This window comes from Homalodisca vitripennis, chromosome 2 (assembly GCF_021130785.1).
Source record: "Homalodisca vitripennis isolate AUS2020 chromosome 2, UT_GWSS_2.1, whole genome shotgun sequence".
Taxonomy (NCBI): domain Eukaryota; kingdom Metazoa; phylum Arthropoda; class Insecta; order Hemiptera; family Cicadellidae; genus Homalodisca; species Homalodisca vitripennis.
Window position 1 is genome coordinate 6,716,390 of NC_060208.1, and position 24,921 is coordinate 6,741,310.

At 34.0% G+C, this 24,921-nt stretch overlaps 1 protein-coding gene across 2 annotated transcripts in view; it reads left to right on the top strand.

Moving 5' to 3' along the window:
• The window catches only part of LOC124353489 (transmembrane protein 184B), an 85,951-nt gene extending 63,020 nt beyond the window's left edge, over positions 1 to 22,931 (top strand). The window contains exons 6-9 of one of the 2 annotated variants that reach the window (XM_046803336.1): positions 3,013 to 3,182; positions 4,259 to 4,500; positions 4,882 to 4,966; positions 19,058 to 22,931. In XM_046803336.1, coding sequence (XP_046659292.1) covers positions 3,013 to 3,182; positions 4,259 to 4,500; positions 4,882 to 4,966; positions 19,058 to 19,230 — 670 coding nt within the window. In that variant the 3' untranslated portion in view covers positions 19,231 to 22,931. Of the gene's footprint in view, positions 1 to 3,012; positions 3,183 to 4,258; positions 4,501 to 4,881; positions 4,967 to 12,797; positions 13,977 to 19,057 lie in introns of those variants that run through there. The other variant, XM_046803337.1, reaches the window with a different exon arrangement.
• The last annotated feature ends 1,990 nt before the right edge of the window (positions 22,932 to 24,921 follow it).

Consider the following 24,921-nt stretch of genomic DNA (forward strand, 5'->3'; position numbering starts at 1 on the left):
CAGATTTTATAAATAAATTATAGATAAAGAAATTCACAAAGAACAGAATTAGACAACCAAAATATTAAAACTTGTCAAATAAACATTTTTGCTTTATATTGCAAGTTACGTTTAATTAATCTGTATTTTGATTAAGTAATTTCTGTCAAGTACCACTTTTATCCATCACTGTCAACCAGATGTCTCAGTTTGCATTTGAGTTAGGCCTGTTTGTCTCTTTCATTTTGCATTTTCTTCTGTTTCACAAAACTGCTTAAAACAACTTCCTATATTAAGGCACCTTAATCTTAAGCTTGTAACTAATTTTACTCATACAATGTACAATTTTTAAATACTTCTTGTGTATAAAGTTATGATGTTACCATAACAGTTTTATATTATAACATAGAAATGACGTGTCCTATTGCATTGTTAATATGCCTAATGGAAATAAATATAATTGTCTATTGTCTATTGTCTACGTTTAATAAAATAGAAATATGAATATTAAAATAAACACTTTGAAATTTGGTTTGACCGATGCAAAAATGTGTATGTATCTAACATTGTAACATTGTGTGTATGTAGCTTGGACGGTGGCTACCTGTACGTCACGATCATTTACAACTTCTCAGTGTATGTGTCTAACATTGTAACATTGTGTGTATGTAGCTTGGACGGTGGCTACCTGTACGTCACGATCATTTACAACTTCTCAGTGTATGTGTCTAACATTGTAACATTGTGTGTATGTAGCTTGGACGGTGGCTACCTGTACGTCACGATCATTTACAACTTCTCAGTGTATGTGTCTAACATTGTAACTTTGTAACATTGTGTGTATGTAGCTTGGACGGTGGCTACCTGTACGTCACGATCATTTACAACTTCTCAGTGTATGTGTCTAACATTGTAACATTGTAACATTGTGTGTATGTAGCTTGGACGGTGGCTACCTGTACGTCACGATCATTTACAACTTCTCAGTGTATGTGTCTAACATTGTAACATTGTAACATTGTGTGTATGTAGCTTGGACGGTGGCTACCTGTACGTCACGATCATTTACAACTTCTCAGTGTATGTGTCTAACATTGTAACATTGTGTGTGTATGTAGCTTGGACGGTGGCTACCTGTACGTCACGATCATTTACAACTTCTCAGTGTATGTGTCTAACATTGTAACATTGTGTGTATGTAGCTTGGACGGTGGCTACCTGTACGTCACGATCATTTACAACTTCTCAGTGTATGTATCTAACATTGTAACATTGTAACATTGTGTGTATGTAGCTTGGACGGTGGCTACCTGTACGTCACGATCATTTACAACTTCTCAGTGTATGTGTCTAACATTGTAACATTGTGTGTATGTAGCTTGGACGGTGGCTACCTGTACGTCACGATCATTTACAACTTCTCAGTGTATGTATCTAACATTGTAACATTGTGTGTATGTAGCTTGGACGGTGGCTACCTGTACGTCACGATCATTTACAACTTCTCAGTGTATGTATCTAACATTGTAACATTGTGTGTATGTAGCTTGGACGGTGGCTACCTGTACGTCACGATCATTTACAACTTCTCAGTGTATGTGTCTAACATTGTAACATTGTGTGTATGTAGCTTGGACGGTGGCTACCTGTACGTCACGATCATTTACAACTTCTCAGTGTATGTGTCTAACATTGTAACATTGTAACATTGTGTGTATGTAGCTTGGACGGTGGCTACCTGTACGTCACGATCATTTACAACTTCTCAGTGTATGTATCTAACATTGTAACATTGTAACATTGTGTGTATGTAGCTTGGACGGTGGCTACCTGTACGTCACGATCATTTACAACTTCTCAGTGTATGTATCTAACATTGTAACATTGTGTGTATGTAGCTTGGACGGTGGCTAAATGATTTATTATTATATATTATTATCATTTACAACTTCTCAGTGTATGTATCTAACATTGTAACATTGTGTGTATGTAGCTTGGACGGTGGCTACCTGTACGTCACGATCATTTACAACTTCTCAGTGTATGTATCTAACATTGTAACATTCTAACATTGTGTGTATGTAGCTTGGACGGTGGCTACCTGTACGTCACGATCATTTACAACTTCTCAGTGTATGTATCTAACATTGTAACATTGTGTGTATGTAGCTTGGACGGTGGCTACCTGTACGTCACGATCATTTACAACTTCTCAGTGTATGTATCTAACATTGTAACATTGTAACATTGTGTGTATGTAGCTTGGACGGTGGCTACCTGTACGTCACGATCATTTACAACTTCTCAGTGTATGTGTCTAACATTGTAACATTGTGTGTATGTAGCTTGGACGGTGGCTACCTGTACGTCACGATCATTTACAACTTCTCAGTGTATGTATCTAACATTGTAACATTCTAACATTGTGTGTATGTAGCTTGGACGGTGGCTACCTGTACGTCACGATCATTTACAACTTCTCAGTGTATGTATCTAACATTGTAACATTGTGTGTATGTAGCTTGGACGGTGGCTACCTGTACGTCACGATCATTTACAACTTCTCAGTGTATGTGTCTAACATTGTAACATTGTGTGTATGTAGCTTGGACGGTGGCTACCTGTACGTCACGATCATTTACAACTTCTCAGTGTATGTGTCTAACATTGTAACATTGTGTGTATGTAGCTTGGACGGTGGCTACCTGTACGTCACGATCATTTACAACTTCTCAGTGTATGTGTCTAACATTGTAACATTGTAACATTGTGTGTATGTAGCTTGGACGGTGGCTACCTGTACGTCACGATCATTTACAACTTCTCAGTGTATGTATCTAACATTGTAACATTGTGTGTATGTAGCTTGGACGGTGGCTACCTGTACGTCACGATCATTTACAACTTCTCAGTGTATGTGTCTAACATTGTAACATTGTGTGTATGTAGCTTGGACGGTGGCTACCTGTACGTCACGATCATTTACAACTTCTCAGTGTATGTATCTAACATTGTAACATTGTGTGTATGTAGCTTGGACGGTGGCTACCTGTACGTCACGATCATTTACAACTTCTCAGTGAGCTTGGCGCTGTACGGACTCTACCTCTTCTACTTTGCTACTAAGGACCTCCTGACACCGTTCGAGCCTGTCCTCAAGTTCTGTACCATCAAGTCCGTCATCTTCCTCTCCTTTTGGCAAGGTACCCTGGCACAACTGATTTCATTTCTGTTCAAATACTGTCAAATTTAAAATGAAAAGTTCAGTTACAATGTTAATTAGTACTAGTAACAAGTAGTTAGTAAATTAAATAATTCATTAGGAATTTCAAAGATGGTTATTTATTTCTAGTTTTTATAAGCATAGGTACAGTACTTGATGAAAACTAGGAATGGATCGATTCTGATATACGATACCTGAATACCTCAATAAATGTGGTATCGACAATTCCGAATATCTTGGCTCTTTTACTAAATTCTGATACCAGTTTTTCTAAGTATTTTATTATAAAATAATTAATAAAATCAACACAGTGCTTAAAATAGACTTGGAATGTTATGATTTCATAATATCCATGACTAGTGAAGAAAATGAATCTTGAATCCACCGAATGTTCAAATAAGTGCAACGGAACACATGTATTCTTTGTACGACAGCTATGCAAGTTACTGATTGCTAAAACGTGATATCATTGTGCTCTATGTTTAGAAAGGCACATAGATAAAATAATATTGTAGTTTTTTAAATACTATTTTGATCACAGCTCGTAATTTATACATTTATCTTTGTGCACTGCCGTAAGTTTGTTGCGTCTATTTGTGGACAACAGGAGATCTGTAGTACACAAATTTCTGATCAAAACATGTTTTTTTTGTACTTTGTGTGTAAAAATCTGTGCGTGAAAAAAAATTAACAAATTATAACAGCATTGTAAATTATATTCAGCTTCCAAATATTATTTCTTTTTCTTGTCTATTGCTGTGTTCACGTTGGATGTCTGCTGCTCGTCGGTAACCAAAGAGGCGATTACTAATTTTTGTTTATTTTGAGTTGTGGTATAAATAAACCCTTTGTAACAATATATGTACTTTTATCTCTTAACATTTTGTTATTATGTTGAAGGCTGTATTGAAAATTTTGAGTGGTTGCTCTTACTGGCCAGATTTGCTTTGACTGTAACAAAACGAAACCATTTAGGTAATTATATTCTTAATTACTAGTATCACAGGAATTGTACCACAATCTCTAATGTAAACTATAACAACACTGCATGTACAGGTGTGCTGCTGGCTGTACTGGAAAAGGCTGAAATCATCGAGCCTGTGGTGGACAGCTATGGTACCCGTACCAGCGCCGGTACCGTCTCCGCAGGCTACCAGAACTTCCTCATCTGCATCGAGATGCTGTTCGCTGCACTGGCCCTCCGTGCCGCATTCCCGTATCGCGTGTACGCTGCAGGGTGCATCACGGACGCCTCTGGTCGCAGCGTTACGATGCAGAGCATCTCCTCTAGCCTCAAGGTGAGAGAACAGAGTTTGACAGATCTTATTAATAGAAAGGAAGCAAAATTATCTTTTTAATATTTTGTTACTTTATGCTTTTAATTGATTATATTATTTGTTGGAATTAAAAGTTCACCGATAAAACTCATTGACTGTAAAATTTAAATAAAGTGCTTTAATTTTGATAACAATATATTTCTATTGGTTTCTTGACTTTCCAACACTGATTAATGGTTATTTGCTGTTTGATTTTTGCTGTAATAAAATCTTTGATTGTAATTGAATAACCATTTTAAACTTGCTTCAAATAAAATTAAATTGAATTGATCTGTTAAGTTTATGAAATTCACTGTTCATATTTTTACAACCAATGATCACTCCATATGTTTTTTTTTATAGGAAACAATGAATCCTAAAGACATAATGACGGACGCCATCCACAACTTCCACCCACAGTACCAGCAGTATACACAGTATAGCTCTGGTGAGTAAGCTGCTTTGTGTCTAGTGTGTTGTGTATTAGGGAATGTAGTGTGCAAGATTTGTCAGGAGATAAGAACAGAGGATATATGGGAAGGCATATTTTGGAAGATATTAAATTGGAATGCCTTAGGAAATATAGCGTATGAAGTTGTCAAGAAACATTATTATATATAATAGAGAAAATTGAGAAGCATTATAGAGTTGCAACAGAAACCCCGGATATTAAACATTGAAATGAGAAATCAAAGATAAGATTTAAGGAAAGTTCTATGTTCATGAACATTTAGTTCTACATTGTGACAACTCCAATTATTAATAGTTTGCTTTTGTAAGAATATTGAGGATGTAGAATTTTCCAAATCTATACCTTAAACTGTTCATACAGATACAATTACAAAAATATTCTTCTTTTTCCTACTCCTCCAAACTACGGAATTACATTGAGTAACTGTTTTGGAAATGGTTTGATTTTGATGATGCACATCGGCCAAAATATGTTATCAGTGGGATACATGAGCTTATGATGTATTGTTGGAATTGATTAATGTACAGAATTAATTAAAAAATATTAATACAACTGAACAGAATAAAATTTTAAATACAAAATGTTAGTAATATTCTAAAATTATGATTTACGGTACAATCTAAAGTTTTTAATCTGAAATATATTTAATAAAAAGATGGATCACTAGTAGGGGGCACAGATAAGAAACAAAAAAAAGCGTTAAATAATATTTGTATATTCATTGCAGAAGGGATTAGTACAATGTTTGCCTGATGCTGAATGTGTTTGTGTGTGGTAATGTCAGCATAGTGCATGCACAATAGGCTGTGCTGCCTGGTAAAACAGTTTTATTATTATTAATGTGTTACTACTTTTGTATATACACCTTTTTCATATAAATACCCAAAAACAAACAGTCAAAATATATAACCAAAGTGCTACTGTGGCCACAGGAATTACAAAAATGTAAAAATATCAAAGAGACTATCTGAGATCTTTTTTGCCCAAAAAGTAAAAAAAAATGTCTTTAAGTATTTGGTTCACAATAAAAGAATTAAGTCTAGATATCAAAGTAACCATTCTTTTTAAACAAATATCTAACATAACTCACTATGTAATTTAATTTAAATATAATTAAATATAAACTCTGAAATATTAACTGTGGTTAATATAACATTGTTAGATCTAAACAAAAGCGTTTGGTATGGTTAGATTTACATTATTGTTTAACTTATTTTTTTAAATAACAAAAGTTGTTACAAGGAACACTATTTCCAAAAAAGTTAAACTAATTCTGATTAACCACTTATACCAACTTGTAAGAAAGTTTCATTGCATTATGATACATTTTTAGTTGTGACACTATTTATTATTTTATTCCTTTTAGCATTTATAGCTAGGTATCAATCATGGTTTGCTAGAAAACTAGAACCTTTTCTTTTCCACAACATCATTGTGCTGTAAATATCACAATTTTTGCTTTTTCAGTTTGGGTTTTTGCTGGTTTTACAACAATAAAAAGTTTAACCTCCTATCGTCTAACATCGTTATGAATATATGTTGGAACCACGTTTAGCAGTCATACCATATAACTTTTGATTAAGGTTTAATTTTCATATTTTGGCTTTTGCTGATTTTTTAGTAGGTTGATGCTGTATTTGTCTGTGATCAACTTGAATCGATATCAAGTACCCAAGAATTTCTTTTATTGGTGCAAAATCAATCTTGATTCTATTAGCAGAGCCCCCACTGATCCTTCCACTGATGGGTTACATGTAACCGGAGAGACTCTTAAAAAAATAGAAGTGTTCAAATCCGTTCTGAAGCCCAAGTATGTGATCTGAGAAAAGTGAGCTGCCTTTAAACAAGTTAAGTGTGTGAACAATCACAGTTCAGGTGCCAATTCCACATTCTGTAGAAACTTGTGTCGAAATCAGAGTTGGAAAAATTCTAAACTGTTGAAATATTTGTGCCACTATATCTAATTACTGGATGACATATTTCATATAGTGCTGAACTAATGGGCCTCTCTCTCTCACATGAAAGGTATACTTGGGAAATATTTGTGCCACTATATCTAATTACTGGATGACATATTTCATATAGTGCTGAACTAATGGGCCTCTCTCTCACATGAGAGGTATACTTGGGAAATATTTGTGCCACTATATCTAATTACTGGATGACATATTTCATATAGTGCTGAACTAATGGGCCTCTCTCTCACATGAGAGGTATACTTGGGAAATATTTGTGCCACTATATCTAATTACTGGATGACATATTTCATATAGTGCTGAACTAATGGGCCTCTCTCTCACATGAGAGTTATACTTGGGAAATATTTGTGCCACTATATCTAATTACTGGATGACATATTTCATATAGTGCTGAACTAATGGGCCTCTCTCTCACATGAGAGGTATACTTGGGAAATATTTGTGCCACTATATCTAATTACTGGATGACATATTTCATATAGTGCTGAACGGGCCTCTCTCTAACATGAGAGGTATACTTGGGAAATATTTGTGCCACTATATCTAATTACTGGATGACATATTTCATATAGTGCTGAACGGGCCTCTCTCTCACATGAGAGGTATACTTGGGAAATATTTGTGCCACTATATCTAATTACTGGATGACATATTTCATATAGTGCTGAACTAATGGGCCTCTCTCTCACATGAGAGGTATACTTGGGAAATATTTGTGCCACTATATCTAATTACTGGATGACATATTTCATATAGTGCTGAACTAATGGGCCTCTCTCTCACATGAGAGGTATACTTGGGAAATATTTGTGCCACTATATCTAATTACTGGATGACATATTTCATATAGTGCTGAACTAATGGGCCTCTCTCTCACATGAGAGTTATACTTGGGAAATATTTGTGCCACTATATCTAATTACTGGATGACATATTTCATATAGTGCTGAACTAATGGGCCTCTCTCTCACATGAGAGGTATACTTGGGAAATATTTGTGCCACTATATCTAATTACTGGATGACATATTTCATATAGTGCTGAACTAATGGGCCTCTCTCTCACATGAAAGGTAAACTTGGGAAATATTTGTGCCACTATATCTAATTACTGGATGACATATTTCATATAGTGCTGAACGGGCCTCTCTCTAACATGAGAGGTATACTTGGGAAATATTTGTGCCACTATATCTAATTACTGGATGACATATTTCATATAGTGCTGAACGGGCCTCTCTCTCACATGAGAGGTATACTTGGGAAATATTTGTGCCACTATATCTAATTACTGGATGACATATTTCATATAGTGCTGAACGGGCCTCTCTCTCACATGAGAGGTATACTTGGGAAATATTTGTGCCACTATATCTAATTACTGGATGACATATTTCATATAGTGCTGAACTAATGGGCCTCTCTCTCACATGAGAGGTATACTTGGGAAATATTTGTGCCACTATATCTAATTACTGGATGACATATTTCATACAGTGCTGAACTAATGGGCCTCTCTCTCACATGAGAGGTAAACTTGGGAAATATTTGTGCCACTATATCTAATTACTGGATGACATATTTCATATAGTGCTGAACGGGCCTCTCTCTCACATGAGAGTTATACTTGGGAAATATTTGTGCCACTATATCTAATTACTGGATGACATATTTCATATAGTGCTGAACTAATGGGCCTCTCTCTCACATGAGAGGTATACTTGGGAAATATTTGTGCCACTATATCTAATTACTGGATGACATATTTCATATAGTGCTGAACTAATGGGCCTCTCTCTCACATGAAAGGTAAACTTGGGAAATATTTGTGCCACTATATCTAATTACTGGATGACATATTTCATATAGTGCTGAACGGGCCTCTCTCTAACATGAGAGGTATACTTGGGAAATATTTGTGCCACTATATCTAATTACTGGATGACATATTTCATATAGTGCTGAACGGGCCTCTCTCTCACATGAGAGGTATACTTGGGAAATATTTGTGCCACTATATCTAATTACTGGATGACATATTTCATATAGTGCTGAACGGGCCTCTCTCTCACATGAGAGGTATACTTGGGAAATATTTGTGCCACTATATCTAATTACTGGATGACATATTTCATACAGTGCTGAACTAATGGGCCTCTCTCTCACATGAGAGGTATACTTGGGAAATATTTGTGCCACTATATCTAATTACTGGATGACATATTTCATATAGTGCTGAACGGGCCTCTCTCTCACATGAGAGGTATACTTGGGAAATATTTGTGCCACTATATCTAATTACTGGATGACATATTTCATATAGTGCTGAACTAATGGGCCTCTCTCTCACATGAGAGGTATACTTGGGAAATATTTGTGCCACTATATCTAATTACTGGATGACATATTTCATATAGTGCTGAACTAATGGGCCTCTCTCTCACATGAGAGGTATACTTGGGAAATATTTGTGCCACTTTATCTTATTACTGGATACATATTTCATATAGTGCTGAACGGGCCTCTCTCTAAAAAAAAAAAACTTGGGAAATATTTGACCTTTATCTTATACTGGTACATTTTAACCTGATGACGTATCTGATGTGTGAAAGTCTATCTGTTCTAATCAGCTCTGAAAACTTTCAGACAATCAACATTCTGCACAGCCTTGATTGCATATGTGCACAAGGACCCTGGTTCATCCCTTTTCCCGATAACGGTGGAATACTTAAGATGGCTTCAGGCCAAGGATCCGAAGAACATTTCAGACAAGAATCTTTGTTGAACATTCGGGCAATCCATATAACAAGACCCAAATACCTCCTAGATTGTACAACACTGGGACACATTCAGAGAAAATAAAACAAAAATTTCAGAAAGATACGGAGGTCATGTTTAAATATTGCTTTGTCTTTGCTAAAATGACGATGGTTTGTGGCAGTGAAAATACCTCTTATGAAGATGTATAAGTTTGTAATTATGAAAATCCTTAGACATGTGCAATTTGTGATTGTAGTAGAATGTGACGTGAATCCAAATGTAGTGAAATGGAACATTCACAGATCTTTGAGGTAGACAGAGTGGCAGTGTGCGGACAGGGTCTCGAAGGTGTAAGAGAAGTGTACGACTTACACAATAGATTCCTCTAAGTACAATATGGTGGTGTTGGATACCTAGAGAAGATCAGGACCTCAGTGCCGCCACATACACACATTACCACTTCCAACAGCAGTTTCTGCACATGTTTCTACACACTACCCTCTTCTCCATCTCTTGCCACATCATTTGACATCTCTTGCACGCTTTTATCATGCAATGAGTGCCTTTTGCATGTATAACGAGTGTGTGACCTGAATAACGTATCCGTTTCCCACCTTCACAGTTCCTCAACCTCAATACGTCTGTACACATCACTCCTTTCTCCTGTCATCACATCCACCCCTGCTGTGTCCACTGGCCTCTCCTGCCCACCACTGTTTTGGTTTTTGCCTGTATAATGAGTGTGTGACTGTTTAGTTAGAATGAGTACAGATGTAGATGGAATCTGTGTTATATAGAATGAATGTGTGAGACTGATGTATTCTTCAAATATAACACAATTGAACCCGTAGAACCCCTAACTCATGTCAAAGAAGGATTTTTTTAACATAAAAATTATATCACATGAACCTGGATCTTCACAAATTTAGTTCCACCTTTTATTAAAGGTTGTAGAGTCCATGTTATCTCAGTTTGGTACGTGTTTTATGTAATTAAGTAAACATGAATTACAGAAAATCTGCTTCAATGTGTTTCCATGTTTTATTTGAATTTTATAGAATCAATCACAGATGATCTCACACACTCACACATTCATTTTCTACAACCACACATACAAATGACACCATGGCGGTGGGCGAGAGGTGTCAGTGGATGATAACTCAGTAGCGATGAGATGAGTGTGGCAACACTGCTGACGATGATTCTGTCATTGCCAGCCTTTCTGGAGCAAGGAAATGACAACCAGAAGGAACCTCTACACTCCAGTTAGGGAACTTGGAAACTGAATGATTTAAAGTTAAACTACGTCAATGCGAAATGTGGAATTACTCAAATTTAAGCCAGTATAAAAAGTGAAAATCACTTAAATGAAATCCTGTGTTTAAACGTATAATATAAACCATCGTAAGATCAGTATTACAGTGGGAGAGAGGGTGAGAAATGAGAGGGAGCTGGGGTTCATGTATTGAGAGTTCAACACATGCTCTCTCAGGATAGGAGTCAAAATGTTTCAGAAGCAATGTGTAATAAAAGAAAGAAAGTTGATGACACTGTTTGTTTTTAGATATGTATCAAGATTGATTACACACCAAAGAAATTCTTACGGAACTCAATATCGATTTGAGTTAACTATCTTGTAGTAGTAAGTGAAATGCCTAAAGGCTGCTGGTAAACAATATTTATTTTGGAGTATATGTGAATAGTTAAAGATTCTGTTACACATTAACTTCATTCCTACATTTGAGTAGATGTAGATTGTAAAGTTTATATTTTTAAATATGCTTTATTAATTAAGGAATTCAGTAAGAAATGATTCAGTAGTTTTGGGTACTTACTACAGTAAGTGTGAAGGTAAGTCTGATCATTAACAACTACCATCATTAATATTGATTTTACAGACATGTGTTCTAGAACTACCAGCCTTCAATGTAGAAGTGCAAAATTGTTTGTATGTACATTTACGATGGTGTGTTTAAAGTCCAGATTTCTTCATATAATCTTACCTTACTTAACATTTTCTCAATATTTTGTACAATATCACTAATGTTATGGAATTCCAATATGATAATCTTTATAATTGTGGAGTTTAGTCTCTTAACACCTTCACTGCAGTGCCTGCCGTGCCACAGACTTAACTTAGCTACTCTTTGATAACAGCTCAACATGATACCACTCGCAGAAATCCGCAGGGAATTTGACTCTCATTATGTTTTGTTTTTTATAAATCTTTAACAATTATGTTTTTTAGAACATTCCACTCAGTTTTAGTTAGTTTAAACAATGTAATGAACTGTAAATAGTTATAATCCAATTAGCTCAATTTTTTAATGGTTGTTTTGAGTAGTGTTGACACATTAGCAGCAGTGAACACAATCCAACAAGAATTGACAGGAGATTGTTTCTCCAATCACAATCAAAATATGATCAACTGTAATAAACTACAGGATATGTAGCTAAAGTCAGGAGAGTGTACATTATATGTGCATAATTTTTTGTTTTTTTTTTTGGAACCTACAAATGATTTTAAAAATACATCTATTACACACATTTCAATGAAAAATATTTTCTTCATTTTTACTAACTTAAAATTCTTGAGGAACAATTATTTATTTATTTTCTGTTATTACTTAATGATATATAATTATTTGAATTGAATACACAATAAAACGTGAAATGATGGGCAAAGATCGCTCTAGACTTGAACCTAAAATCATTATTGTTTAATATTTCTTTTCTTAATATTCTTTAAAGGTTAAAACTAAAATGATGAGTAAGGAAAAATTCAGATTGTAAAAACATGAGTATACTTATATTACGCCCTCAAGGTAAGGTTTTGAAGCATTAGTAAACTGGAATTCTGTAACTTTAGTCTTGTACAAAATGTTGGTAAAAGATTATGCTTGAGGGTTATTCACTTTTAAATCACATACACGATCCAAAAATAAATACCTGATCACGTTTTTATATACAAACAGTTTTGAGTTTAATATCCTTGTTCCTTTTTATTTTATTAATTTTCTCTATCGCTGTAGTTAGCTTTGCATGACATGTCCTGGTTTTTCTTTGCAGAAGTTGGTAGCTCCGCGCAGCCGTACGACAAACTGTGAGCCTGTCGTAGTGGCAGCATTGACTGGGCATGTCTGTGATCGTTGCGTTACGTTCGCATGAACACCCTTTGCATGAACCGTCCCAGCGAAGCAATTTAATATTCATATTTGCTGTTCTTTTACACATCATCTATGATGTTGTTCATCTAGTGCTTTGTTTTGTGCAGAAGACACTAAAGTGTTATCATGACATCAGGATTTTGTACCTGTTAAATTGTGTTAGTGCTTACTTAGAGATAAAATTCAAAACAAATAAACATGATATGATTTAAATGTAAAGGTGATAAATTATGAAAGACTTAGTTATAAATACAATTCTTGTGTTAACGTTTTGACCGAGAAATAAGGTTATATATTTAGTTTAATCTTTGGAACTTAAAAAATGTATTGTGTTCGGGTACTTAAGCTTTAATAGTTTTACCATTTAAAACATTTTTGTTTGTATTGAGATACTGATATTTTACTTGCTAGCTACTGATATTCAATGTTTCTGAACAAAAATAGAAATTAGATGAGAATAAATAAGTTGAGTAAAGGTCATGTAAGCTTTTAATGAATCACAATTTTTAATCAGCAGTTATTGTGGTATATTTAAGGTTAAAATTACAGAAAAAAATAATAATGTATATATTTATTCCAGCTATTTTTAACATAATATTTCTTAACCCAAAGTGTTGGTATAACTGAACAAAAATCAAACTGAAATATATAAAAGAACATTTCAGCGGCTATATAAGTAAAACTCTTAGAAATAAATGGTTGCAAATAATTTCAAATGAAACGTTAATAGATAAAAAAAGAAAATTCATTGACGATGTAACCTCTATCTAAATAGGCATATTAAATTGCTTTGAAAGCGAACAAACTTATTGTGTACATAATAATATTGATGTAATGTGTTGTGATAATGTTTTAATAATTAAAACGCTTCTCGTAATATGTTGCTGTACTTATTCGGGGTATTTGTGGCAATGTTATCTTAGCATTAGGTACAAAGTATTTTCATCCCTCGGGTGAACATTAGTATTATTTAACATTTATTAAAGTATTTTAGTGTAGCACGAGCATTGTGAGTTTTTTTACAATCTGTTGTGTATTTATTTATAGATTTTTAAATATAGATTCCTCATTGTAATCAAGACATTCTTTTATTTATTTTGTTTTCCTCCATTTCTTCTTAGAAGTAAGTGCATGCGTTTGGTGTTGCTGTATAGGTGTGTAATTTCATGTCACTCACAGGCCATTCATTATGTAAATCAATTCCATTCAGCCAAATAAATTGAATAATTTAAGAAATAAAGAGCAATAATTTATTGTTCAAATAAACCTCAATCTTGAAAATTAATTGATGTACATATGTTGTTTAAATTTCAACATCTTTTCTAAAAAAAATTTCTTCTTAGAATTTTGTAGCCAATAATAATCACAAATGTAACATTTTAAATGTATATTTTAGAAAAAACTTTTCAAAATGAAAGATTTTATCTTCAGACAGGACCACAAATTACAAAACATTGTGTAGTATATCTATTGGAAAATTTGATTTTATTATTAGTTATATGTAATTAAAATTTTCCAATTGCTCCAAGAATCTCCATGTTTGTCTTAGGTTTATTAACCTACGGCTCACTAGTCTAATGAACGAAGGCAGGAACTGCCACTACCAACTTACGAAGGTTGGCTTGCTTGTTCATTCACTTCCAAAGGATAGACAGGCTGTATATTTTGTGCTGCCCAAGACAATGGCTGAAGCAATTAAGACCAATTATCAAATTAAAGTTGTGGACCACTGGAGGGTAAGCTCACCAGTGCGGGTCACTGCATCATTGGTCCAGTTCTAGACACCACATGATGTATGATGAGCAAAGAATCTGTATTCAGTAAGCCCTTTCTCGTAACTATCCAAGCCAGGGTGGAGTTTTATTTATTTATACATTACAAATCCAATGACATCAAGAGATGGATATGTCAGATGTCTTTGCCTTGTAGCATCTTCAGAGCGCATTCTTAATATGTAGATATTGCACATCTTAAGACTACGCATAGACTAATTTAATACTGAGTTTACATTCCTAGGCTTATATATTGCCGTTTAAAGTACCAATATTCTTGGCCGTATCGGGTCAGCACTTATTTTAATAGATTCGATTATGAACAATATAGCCAGGTAGTGGTGGTCTAACACTTTTGCAGGCTCTAGAATGTTATCTTGATAACATGTAAAGCATAATCAAGTTTTTCTGAGAATGATGTGATAGAGTAAAGTTTCCTTGTGGTTCTTCCTGAGTTTTCTTTGTAGGTTAAACAAGCATTAACTACAGCCGTACTAGCAGCACTTCCTTGGCTGCTTTGTGGAACCATTTCACGCTTTTGTGCACAGCTGTACTATAAGAGGACATTGGTCTGTCACATCGATAGTGATTTTGGCCTTATTATAATCATGTACTACTTGAGGATTGAGGACGGAGCCACCTTTTTCTGTTTTTCACCGATATTTGCAGATCCTACCGGTGCTTAGTTGACATCATTCTAATTATTCTCTTATCCATCCAGTTAGTGCAAACGACACCATTTTCATACTCTACGCTGATCATTTTGCTGCCTCTTTTTGGCTTCCTTTTTTCAATTTTTGCACATTTTATGAGGAAACCAGGTCCTATTAGCTTTTGCTGTCCAGCCAGGTGGGTTTCTCTTTCTAAGAGAATATTTGCAAGATCTGCAGAGGTGTAAAAATTGTCTGTATACAGAGTGTGACCCTTACCAGGGGAGTCTTTCATGAAGTCAAATACAATAGAGGCTGCCAAAGATTCCCATATGATAGCCAAACTCAGCATCAGTAAAACCGTGTAAAACGGACATACTTCAGTCCAATCGTATAATCAACTTTATTTTCTAGAAAATTGGCAATGGAAAAAGAATGTGCTGACCCGATTGATCCAAAACTACCCCTAACTTCTTCCCAATTACTAATTTGAAAAAAGATATTGTACAATAACCAGAATAACAATTAAAATCAATATCAGTAACAACAAATTCAGTAATAAAGTTGGCAATGCGAAACATCTTGAGAACGTGTATGATGGCAATTAACGTGTTGAAACCAAAATTATCTATATAAATATTTAAATCCTTTACAATAAAATGAATATCTCAACCACTAACAAAAATAAATATTTAAATGTTTAAGAGAAATTAATATATAAATGATCAAAATATTTAAACAAATGGGCAGTAGACCAGAATCAAATAGAGCTTGACAAGGACTTAGTTGATATTCCTTCTGAAGGAAGACACAACTAATTATTTTAAAAACTGAGATATGTCGCAGCCTCACCTCCAGTTATCAGGAATGTTCAAGGACCACTGTGGTAAGCATGTTAAGTAGCTAGGACGGCAGCTTTTACCTGAAAAGGTTCTAGAATGAGTTCTTCTTGAAATAAAAAGTTTAAATCATTGAGAAGGTTCGGGCAGTAAAGAAGACCATTCATCATTCTGAAGAGAGTAACCAAATCAGTGAGTCAACATCTCAAGTGAAGTGAAAAGAGACCAAAATGACTCTCAACTTCAGCAATGGGAAAGAACAGAAAGTGAATCCCAATATGTATTTATGATCAATTGTATTTATTACCTTAAACATAGTTGTCTTTGATTGGTACTCCCAATGAGTAACTAGTTTATGGATGAAATCCACAAAAAAGTCTTCTTCCAATCTAAAAATTGGACAAGCTTATTTGAAGTTTTCTCGGAATGTGCTTAGGAGAAGGTCAATTAAACTCAGGTCAATATTACAGGATGTTTTAATTCGACTAACATATTGAGCACAAATTTATTCTAAAACAAGTCAAATTGTTGCCTGTTTGGTCCAAATAAAAACAAAATCTTTAATAACACCATAAAAAAGTGTCATAATTATGCATTTTAAATGCACTGTGATTCTATTACTTGTGAATATATATTACCAAATAAGGTTACATAATAAATATGTGTAGGATATGCATATTTTAATGCATACATTCGTAACTATAATTAATTATTTAACAGAATGCCAGAGCTGTTTGGATGAAACTTAATTTTGATCTAAAGAAGATTGTATGCACAAGTTTTTTTTATGAAATGTCAACAACATTCATTAATTGTTAATTAGCCTCCTTAAAATATTTAGCCCATAGAGGAAAGCACTTTGAATCATTAGAATACATTGATAAGGAAGGCAATATGTACAATGATATGTGACTAAGGTAAGAACTAGATTCAGCCAACAAGAGGTGCTCGTGCTGTGAAAGACGGTTGAGACATAAATCTTGTTAAGGGCTTGATATCCCCGAAAGCTGTAAACATTATCCTTATATGATGTTTGCATTATAAAACTCAACAGTGTGTTTAAAGTTCCTTGTGCAACTTAATTTTAAAAAATTGTACTCATAAAATTGAAAATTCCCACATCAATATAGGTTTTGAAATGGCTCATTTTATGTACCATCGGTGGATCTTCATATCCTCGAGGTGATGTCGTTTGAGGAGTTGATGGAATGTCTTGAATGTAAGAAAGAATAAGATATGATGTATACTTTTGTGGAAAGATCCTAGCAAGATGAGTACAGAGGAAATGAAATTTTGAATATTATGGTACTTCATTAATTTTATGTTAAAATAACAAATTGGATTCATATTATTAAAAAAGTGAGGTACACACTTACCCTTCCACCTCATAGTTCTTCCCACGGGTCACAGATATTTAACCAATAGAATATGACTTGCTTCCAGTTGTTATTGATATCTAAAAACTTAGCCTCAATATTCTGCGCACACTTAAGTGCTTAATCACTTAGGTTTGGCATTTGCTATTTATAACATTAGAATGTTATTAGTTCACAACAGAAAGGAAACTAGTAGCGTAATAATTTTTATAGCACTAATTTGTCATATGTAGGAAAGTATAAAAATGTCACACATTTATTATTTTAAAATGTAACAATATTCCGGCACATTCACAGAAACTTCAGTAGGCCCAACAACAAGATCTGGCTTCTAGCAGCAAGCACTTGTTACTTGTTTGTGCTTGTTTAGTCCTGTAACAGCCACAAAAGACATTCTATAGGCAAAGAGTATGTATGATTTTCAAAAATTCCCACTGTACGGTATTTATTTTTTAATGATCAATTTGTATTAATAACTTAAAAAAGTTTTAATTGAGTGACTTACTGTTTTAAAATTAATTTAACCCACTGGTTTATGAAAAATAATTATATAATGCTTACAATGTACTTCAGATAATCTGAAAATTTGGATAGCTGCAATCTGGATAATTAAATCTCTGGTGTAAAAGAAAATGTTATTACATGAGCATATTAAAGATAGTATTTAATCACTTCTTAAATAGAATAAACTTGCATACCTTTTGTAGACACAAGGTAAATGTGCACTTGCAAACTTTACACAACTCACTAATTAATTTAAAGCACAGAGTTGTGATAATTATTTTAATAAATTTGCACATAGAAACTTAACATTTAATAAAAAAAAATTAAATTGTTTGTCATAAGTTTAAATGGAGGATAAAACCTTTTACCTTTTATGGTTTTCAAGTGCCTAACCACACAAATACAAGTATATTGTATTCCTGAAATAAAGCAACGCAATGCCAGTACGTATTTATTGGTCATCCACTGCTGCTAATCCTCAGTGCAAGATGGGGATGACAACGTGAAATATCTGCTAATAAGTACTCTGCTAGTGCACAAGCATCTCCTGGTCGAAAATCAACAGTCCTGTGTTTGTTTTAACATAATATTATGTAAGAGAGACTGAAGATTACTGTTTTATTTATTTTGGTTCTGGAGACCTTTATTTAAATTATAGAAAGAATTAAGAATTCTAATTTCCAAAGAGATTTCTGGAAAGATATTAGCAGGATACAGATACAAAACACTTTTTGAGCTAAATTGGGTCAGTAGTTGATCATTTAACTTCATTTATGTATATACAAAAGAACATGTAAACATAAAAATATGTGTGTTTAAAAAGCAATTAGGGTATAAGGAGTCCTCAACACATTTCTGATGCAACTTGCCAACAAATAAAAAAAATGAAAACGGACCTTTCTCTCTCTTATATTTTATACAGAGAAGAGTAAAAATAACAACTTTGTACATAAAAGGGGTTTAATTGAAAGACAACCTCAATTGACGTAGATAATTTAATATTACTCACTCTGTATAATAGTTACAGGAGGCAGTCACTCTCAGCGAGGTGTGAGGGTGGGCAGCTATGACCCTGATGATCCTCCCGCCCCACCAGCCCGCCCTCCTGCCCTGCCCCACCAGCGGGTAGCCACCATCAGTACCAACTACAATGAGAAAACCATGCTGCTCAGTTCTGACGATGAGTTTCAATAGTTCGCTGCTTGTCTCTGGCACCAGGCATCATTGTCATACGCTACTCTCTCATTAAGTCAAATTTTTGATACTATTAAACATTTGTTTTGATTCCAAAGTTTTGCGGCTTAACCACTTCTAGCAGGCAATTTGGAGTCTTAGGAAGAGTTTAGTTTGAGCACCACTGATATCACATGGCTAAAATAAAATAATAACAATTAGGATGGTCCTTACGGCTCAGTCAGAAGAGTAGGTACGTTTTGTAATATTAATAAAAAAACTGAAATATTAATAATTTATTCAAATGAAATTTACATGTACTCAGTATCTCATAAACCTTTTGAGATACAAAAAATATATATTATTAAAGAAGTGTTATAAGCATTCCTGGCACTTTTTGTTTTTTCTCTAGGCTCATAAATAACGGAGTTGTGAATCTTTTCAAAGTCTAAACCGCCACCATATTGAATCAAAATGGCGTACCAAGCTAGTCAACGAACTTATAACATAAGGTCCATTATATAGCATCAATATATATATATACATTTAGAACGGCGAGGGGGGATGTTTTTGGAGTCATGTTCAGTGAAATTATGCAGACATTTTCGTTAAATGCTACCGTGAGAATAACTACTGCAAATAGGCTGATCTACCTAATAATCTCAAAAGTACAGAAGAGTCATTTGAAACTTAACTTGTACAAGTTTAAAAATGCAATCCTGCCTTGTTTGATACTGAATATAATATCCGACTCTTTCAAATGATTAAATTATAATTAATTTAAAAAATTGTGGTAATAGGTTTTAATAATTCCATTTTTACTAATGAAAATGAACTGATAGAACAGAATGTTGAAGAACCTAACAGAACATAACGAAAGTCTTGCCAAGCTATCCCACAAAGTAACTGTATCACATCTGTTACTGTCACCATAACATGTAATGTGGCTGTACACGGTCTGATTATAAACTTGTTTGTTATTTGTTTTGCTATTGACAGCATGATTGACCAAAGACTAATGAGAAGTGTTAGAGTAATATTTTTACCTTTTTATTAAGCCTTTTGAACCCAAAAGTAAACAGAGTTCTTCCTTAGATGAATGCGATCATATGTAGCCTACCAAGTTTGAAGTCTCTACGACCTTTCTATGAAGGACCATCTATCACCTATCACACAGATGGATAGACAAAGACATGATTTTAAGAATGCCCTTAGGAGTTTTATTGTTTTGGCTGGATTATTTTGGCAGGATTTTCTTTCATGTTTTGTACAAGCGGTCTAATTGAAGTCAGTCGTGGTGATGCTATATATTTTGGGTGTGTGTGCTGTCACACATTCTCTGACTTGAGGCCTTTTTTTACTTATGACAAGAAGCTGATGAAAACATTCATTGCGCTTAGTCCTGAAAGGACTCTGCGCTTGTTTTCAGAATAGGATTTTCAGGATGGGTAAAGTTGGTTTCAACTTCTCAAGATTTATAGTACTATGGATTGTAGTAAAGTTTCATTTTATAACGTATCCGTATCAATATGAAATTGATAAATGGCAATAACAAATTTCGATTCCGATTTTATTAGTATTATCACGGTGCAGTAATTGAAGGACAATGTAAGAAAATTTATTTGAGTAAGCAGGGGAGAAAACATGTACTCATGCGCAACAATTATGCACAATATCTCATTTACTTGTACTTTTTATGCTTTATAGTTCCAAGAATTCTATTATTGGGGGATTCTATGTGGTTTTCTAGTAAAACAAAAATAACTAAACAGTGTAACCAAAGTAATTAATATTCTATTTTATGTTAGATGTACAGAAAATTAAACTTAAAAATACGAACACATTGAAATAGGACAAATTTATGCATATTGTTTAAAATATTTAATCTGTAGCTTGGTTTGAACACTTTCCGCTACTGCCATGTTGCCTGGTGCCATATTTAGGTGTCTAACTATAATAATTATCAACAGCTGATCGTTGTATACTATTGCAAAGGTTTATTTTTAATACTGCTTCAAGATTAAGTTAATATATTAACATTATTTCGTTAAACATAAGGAGGCATCAGTGAAACAGTTGAGCTGACCTATTGATATTATTAACAATTTTCATGCAATTCATGTTTTACATCAATCATTTTTATAACCGTTCTTGTAAATTGAAAATTAGTTTTGATTTTTTTATGGGGATTTTACTAAACTGGAACGCTACCAAGTTATTTACTCATTAATAATAAAAAATTAATTTTATTATAACAATAAGAATAATGGTTGTTTTTCAATATTTTAATAAGTACTTATTTAAGCATACTATTAAATTACATACATATATTAAATTGTCAAGTTCGATAAATGCAACAGAAATACTTTTAAACCCTTTTAGTTTGGGGATAAACTAATAAATGCCACTTACTTACATCACTGTACAAAGTAGTTATCACTTTTCTCAAATAAATAGTTAATTTATACGTTAAAAATACCTATGTAAAAATTTGTTACATTACTTATTAATACTAACTATGTGTATACTTAAAAACTAATATTGATTAGTTATAATTGATTAAAGTGCTTCTCAGGAGAGATGTTAATGAGAATGAAGCTTTACAAAGACTTAATGAAGTACTCTGATTGTATGTTATCTTTGTATATTTATTTATTTGTGTTATAAAATTACATAATATATTTGTAAGATCTGCCAAAGATATAGATTAATTATTAATCTAGTGTACTTATCTCTTATTTTGTATGTAGTGGTTTCTGTGGCCATCGAATATATACATTTTTTATTACAGTAATATTTAATTCACATCCGTGTTAAAATTCTTTTCTTTTAAGATTTCATTTTTATTTTGTATACTTGTACAACTGAACCATGAAAAGTTTGAACAATGTCCCAACTTAGATTTAGAAATTGTAATATTTAAGAAAATAAAGGTGAGCAGTTTATCATTATCGCTATGTAAATAAATTATTTTAAGTTTAATTTCAAAGTGGACATGTTTATTGAAATAATAATCAATAACAATGTATTTAATTTTTTACAATAGAAGTGCTGTACATTTTTACTAGTTTTAAATTGTGAATCAGCCTTTTATTTATTTGAAACTGTGAACATTCCTTGTCACATTCAAAAAAAGCTTATTCCTGAACTGATTTGTGGTTAATGTTAAGTAACTGACTAGGGAATTCACTCAATCATTTTTCTTTAATATTAGGCTGTGATATATTCAATGACTGATACAAATTAAGACACATTCCAAAGTAAATTTTTAATTTAACACTAATCTGATTGCCCATTCATCACTAGGTTTCGCGATTATGTAAAAGTACTTAATATTTATTCGTAAACATCAGCTTAATTCGAGATAAATTTAAAATTAGAACTGATGCTAAAGAAACCACTACCACATGGAGAATTATTTTACTAGCAAATGACAAACGTTTGGATGTTTGTCATTTTGCGTTTTTACAATCACTTGTGTTTGTTGTTTTCTTGGTTCTGTGATATTTTATATTTATACTTGTGTTGTTTTTTACATCTAGCCACTACTCCACATTGTAGGTAAATGGTTATGCCCTGTAAATGTCTCAGATGATTGTGTTTCGAGCTGATACGGCTGTTTGAGCTAACTAATTGATGTTTTCTCTCGGTTCCACTTTCATCCACGACAGCTTTCAGCTCAGCACTAGATATTTTGAATAATAAAATATGTATTAATTTTGCCTCTCGTCTTATTTCTTACCCTTATTTACACTACACAAGCAGAGATCATGCCGGGAGCCTCTGAATGTCTGTTTACATCATGAAATGAAATGAAAAATGCCTTTATTTATAGAGGCAAAGGGCGAAGTTAGGACTAAAAAATCCTCTCTTCCACTTAACCTCTAAGAAGATGAAGAGAAAGAGGCCACTGGTGATGTTTATACTAGTGCTCAGAGACTTAAGTATGGTTAAGGAACAAATAACAACCAAATAACAACCAAACACCACAACATTTTATAAAAAAAACAACATGAATGATGAAGTTGTGAAGAAAAGTATAAGGCCTGATTTCATATCAGTAGTGAGTAGTAATTGAGCGGAATGTTTCAACTTATAGCAAAACAACTAATACGTTTCTGGACGGGAAAAAATAGCAGACGGTTTAAGGTAAATCAGCTGGCCCAGTGGGAACATCTGATAAGGACTAATTGAGTAAAGACAGAGAACAAAACAATGTTGTGTGCTGGTGCAAATAGTGATTAAGGTTTTTTTACTGTCAACAATAAAAGAATGCAGAAAAGTAAATGGCACAGTCAATGAATGACCACAAGTAGGACTGGAGCTAGAAGGAAAGTCAATAAGCAGAAAGACCAACTATGGGATATTGTGTGTGGTACCTAGTAACATAATATTCTAAAGTCCTTAACCCTAGGGGATAAAACTTTACCGAGCAGGGATCACTTCTGGCTGGTTTATACCTCCCAGTTGAACCCACCACTGGGCACAGCAAAAACCGATGTGTCACTTAAATCTGGGCAACCTTATGGATGTCCAGGAGCGGCACATCACTAACCATAAATGTCGAGATTCTGGGGTGCAAGGGTAATTCGATAGGTCTAGTCTACTGGGGGAGATGACTGTTGGAATTTTTGGGGTTCGTTCCCTAAGTATCAGAGATTCTTGCTAGCCTCAACAAGGGTGTGCCACCCTCTGCCTACTTTGACTGGAGAGGCTGGTACAGAGCTGGTCTCCCCTTCTTCCGGGGGGACATGACTGAGATTTAGTGCCCTAATTCTTCCCCATGGATCTCGATAGGAGGAGGCCCCTACCCCCTAACCTTACCCATCCTGAATATCCTGTCACTCCGGAAGCAGCACTAAGGTTCTTACAGGACTAAGTGCAGTCTATAAGCTTCTTGTCCTAAGAGAACAAAAAAGCACTAGGGTGACAGAAGAGAGACAAGGGGTCAAAGGTCCTGTTTTTTTTGGAGTTTTCACTACATCTCAGCAGGGGTCAGTCTTGCAGGAAATTTATATGAATAAAATTAAAGCTAACTTAAGCTAAACGTTTTACATCTTGTATTGTTATAAATTTTTGCTATCTGCTATCATTAATGGAATACACGCTCTTTTATATAGGTCAAAATGTTTTTAGTATTACATAGTAGCCTTTGTTTCCAGAGCCTCAGATCTTCATTCCACAAATAATTTCCCAAAAATAACTTTGTAAGTTTATACAACATGAGTTTTTGGTATGTCATTTTCTATAAATATAATTGAAAGTTAAAGAGGTTTAAAGATTTTTCACTGGAAGACCAATTCCGGTAGGAATCAGCACTTTGTAACATCAGGACCAACCTCACAGATTTGGATTCAATATTTCTGAATAGTTCAACTTGTCATGCTGGAACACGATTAGGGTCATGCTGGAAGATAAGGTAAAGTCATGCTGGACTGCTCAACTGAGTGTGTAAAGTGAATGATCTTGTACTTTCATGCAGCTGGACATTCCCCTTACACCAAATTTTGCCACTTTTACCTGCAAGATACGAACTTCCAAACTCAGATAGAAGAAGCTGAGATTGTGCTATTTCACATGCAAGGGGTTCAAAATTACTCGTTCTAGAGAAGTCGCTGATAGTGAAATAAGTAAGTTGATTATTGAAATGAGAGTGCCAATGATATATGCACATCATTCACTGTCCTACAGACCTCCGTACCTCTTCAGAGC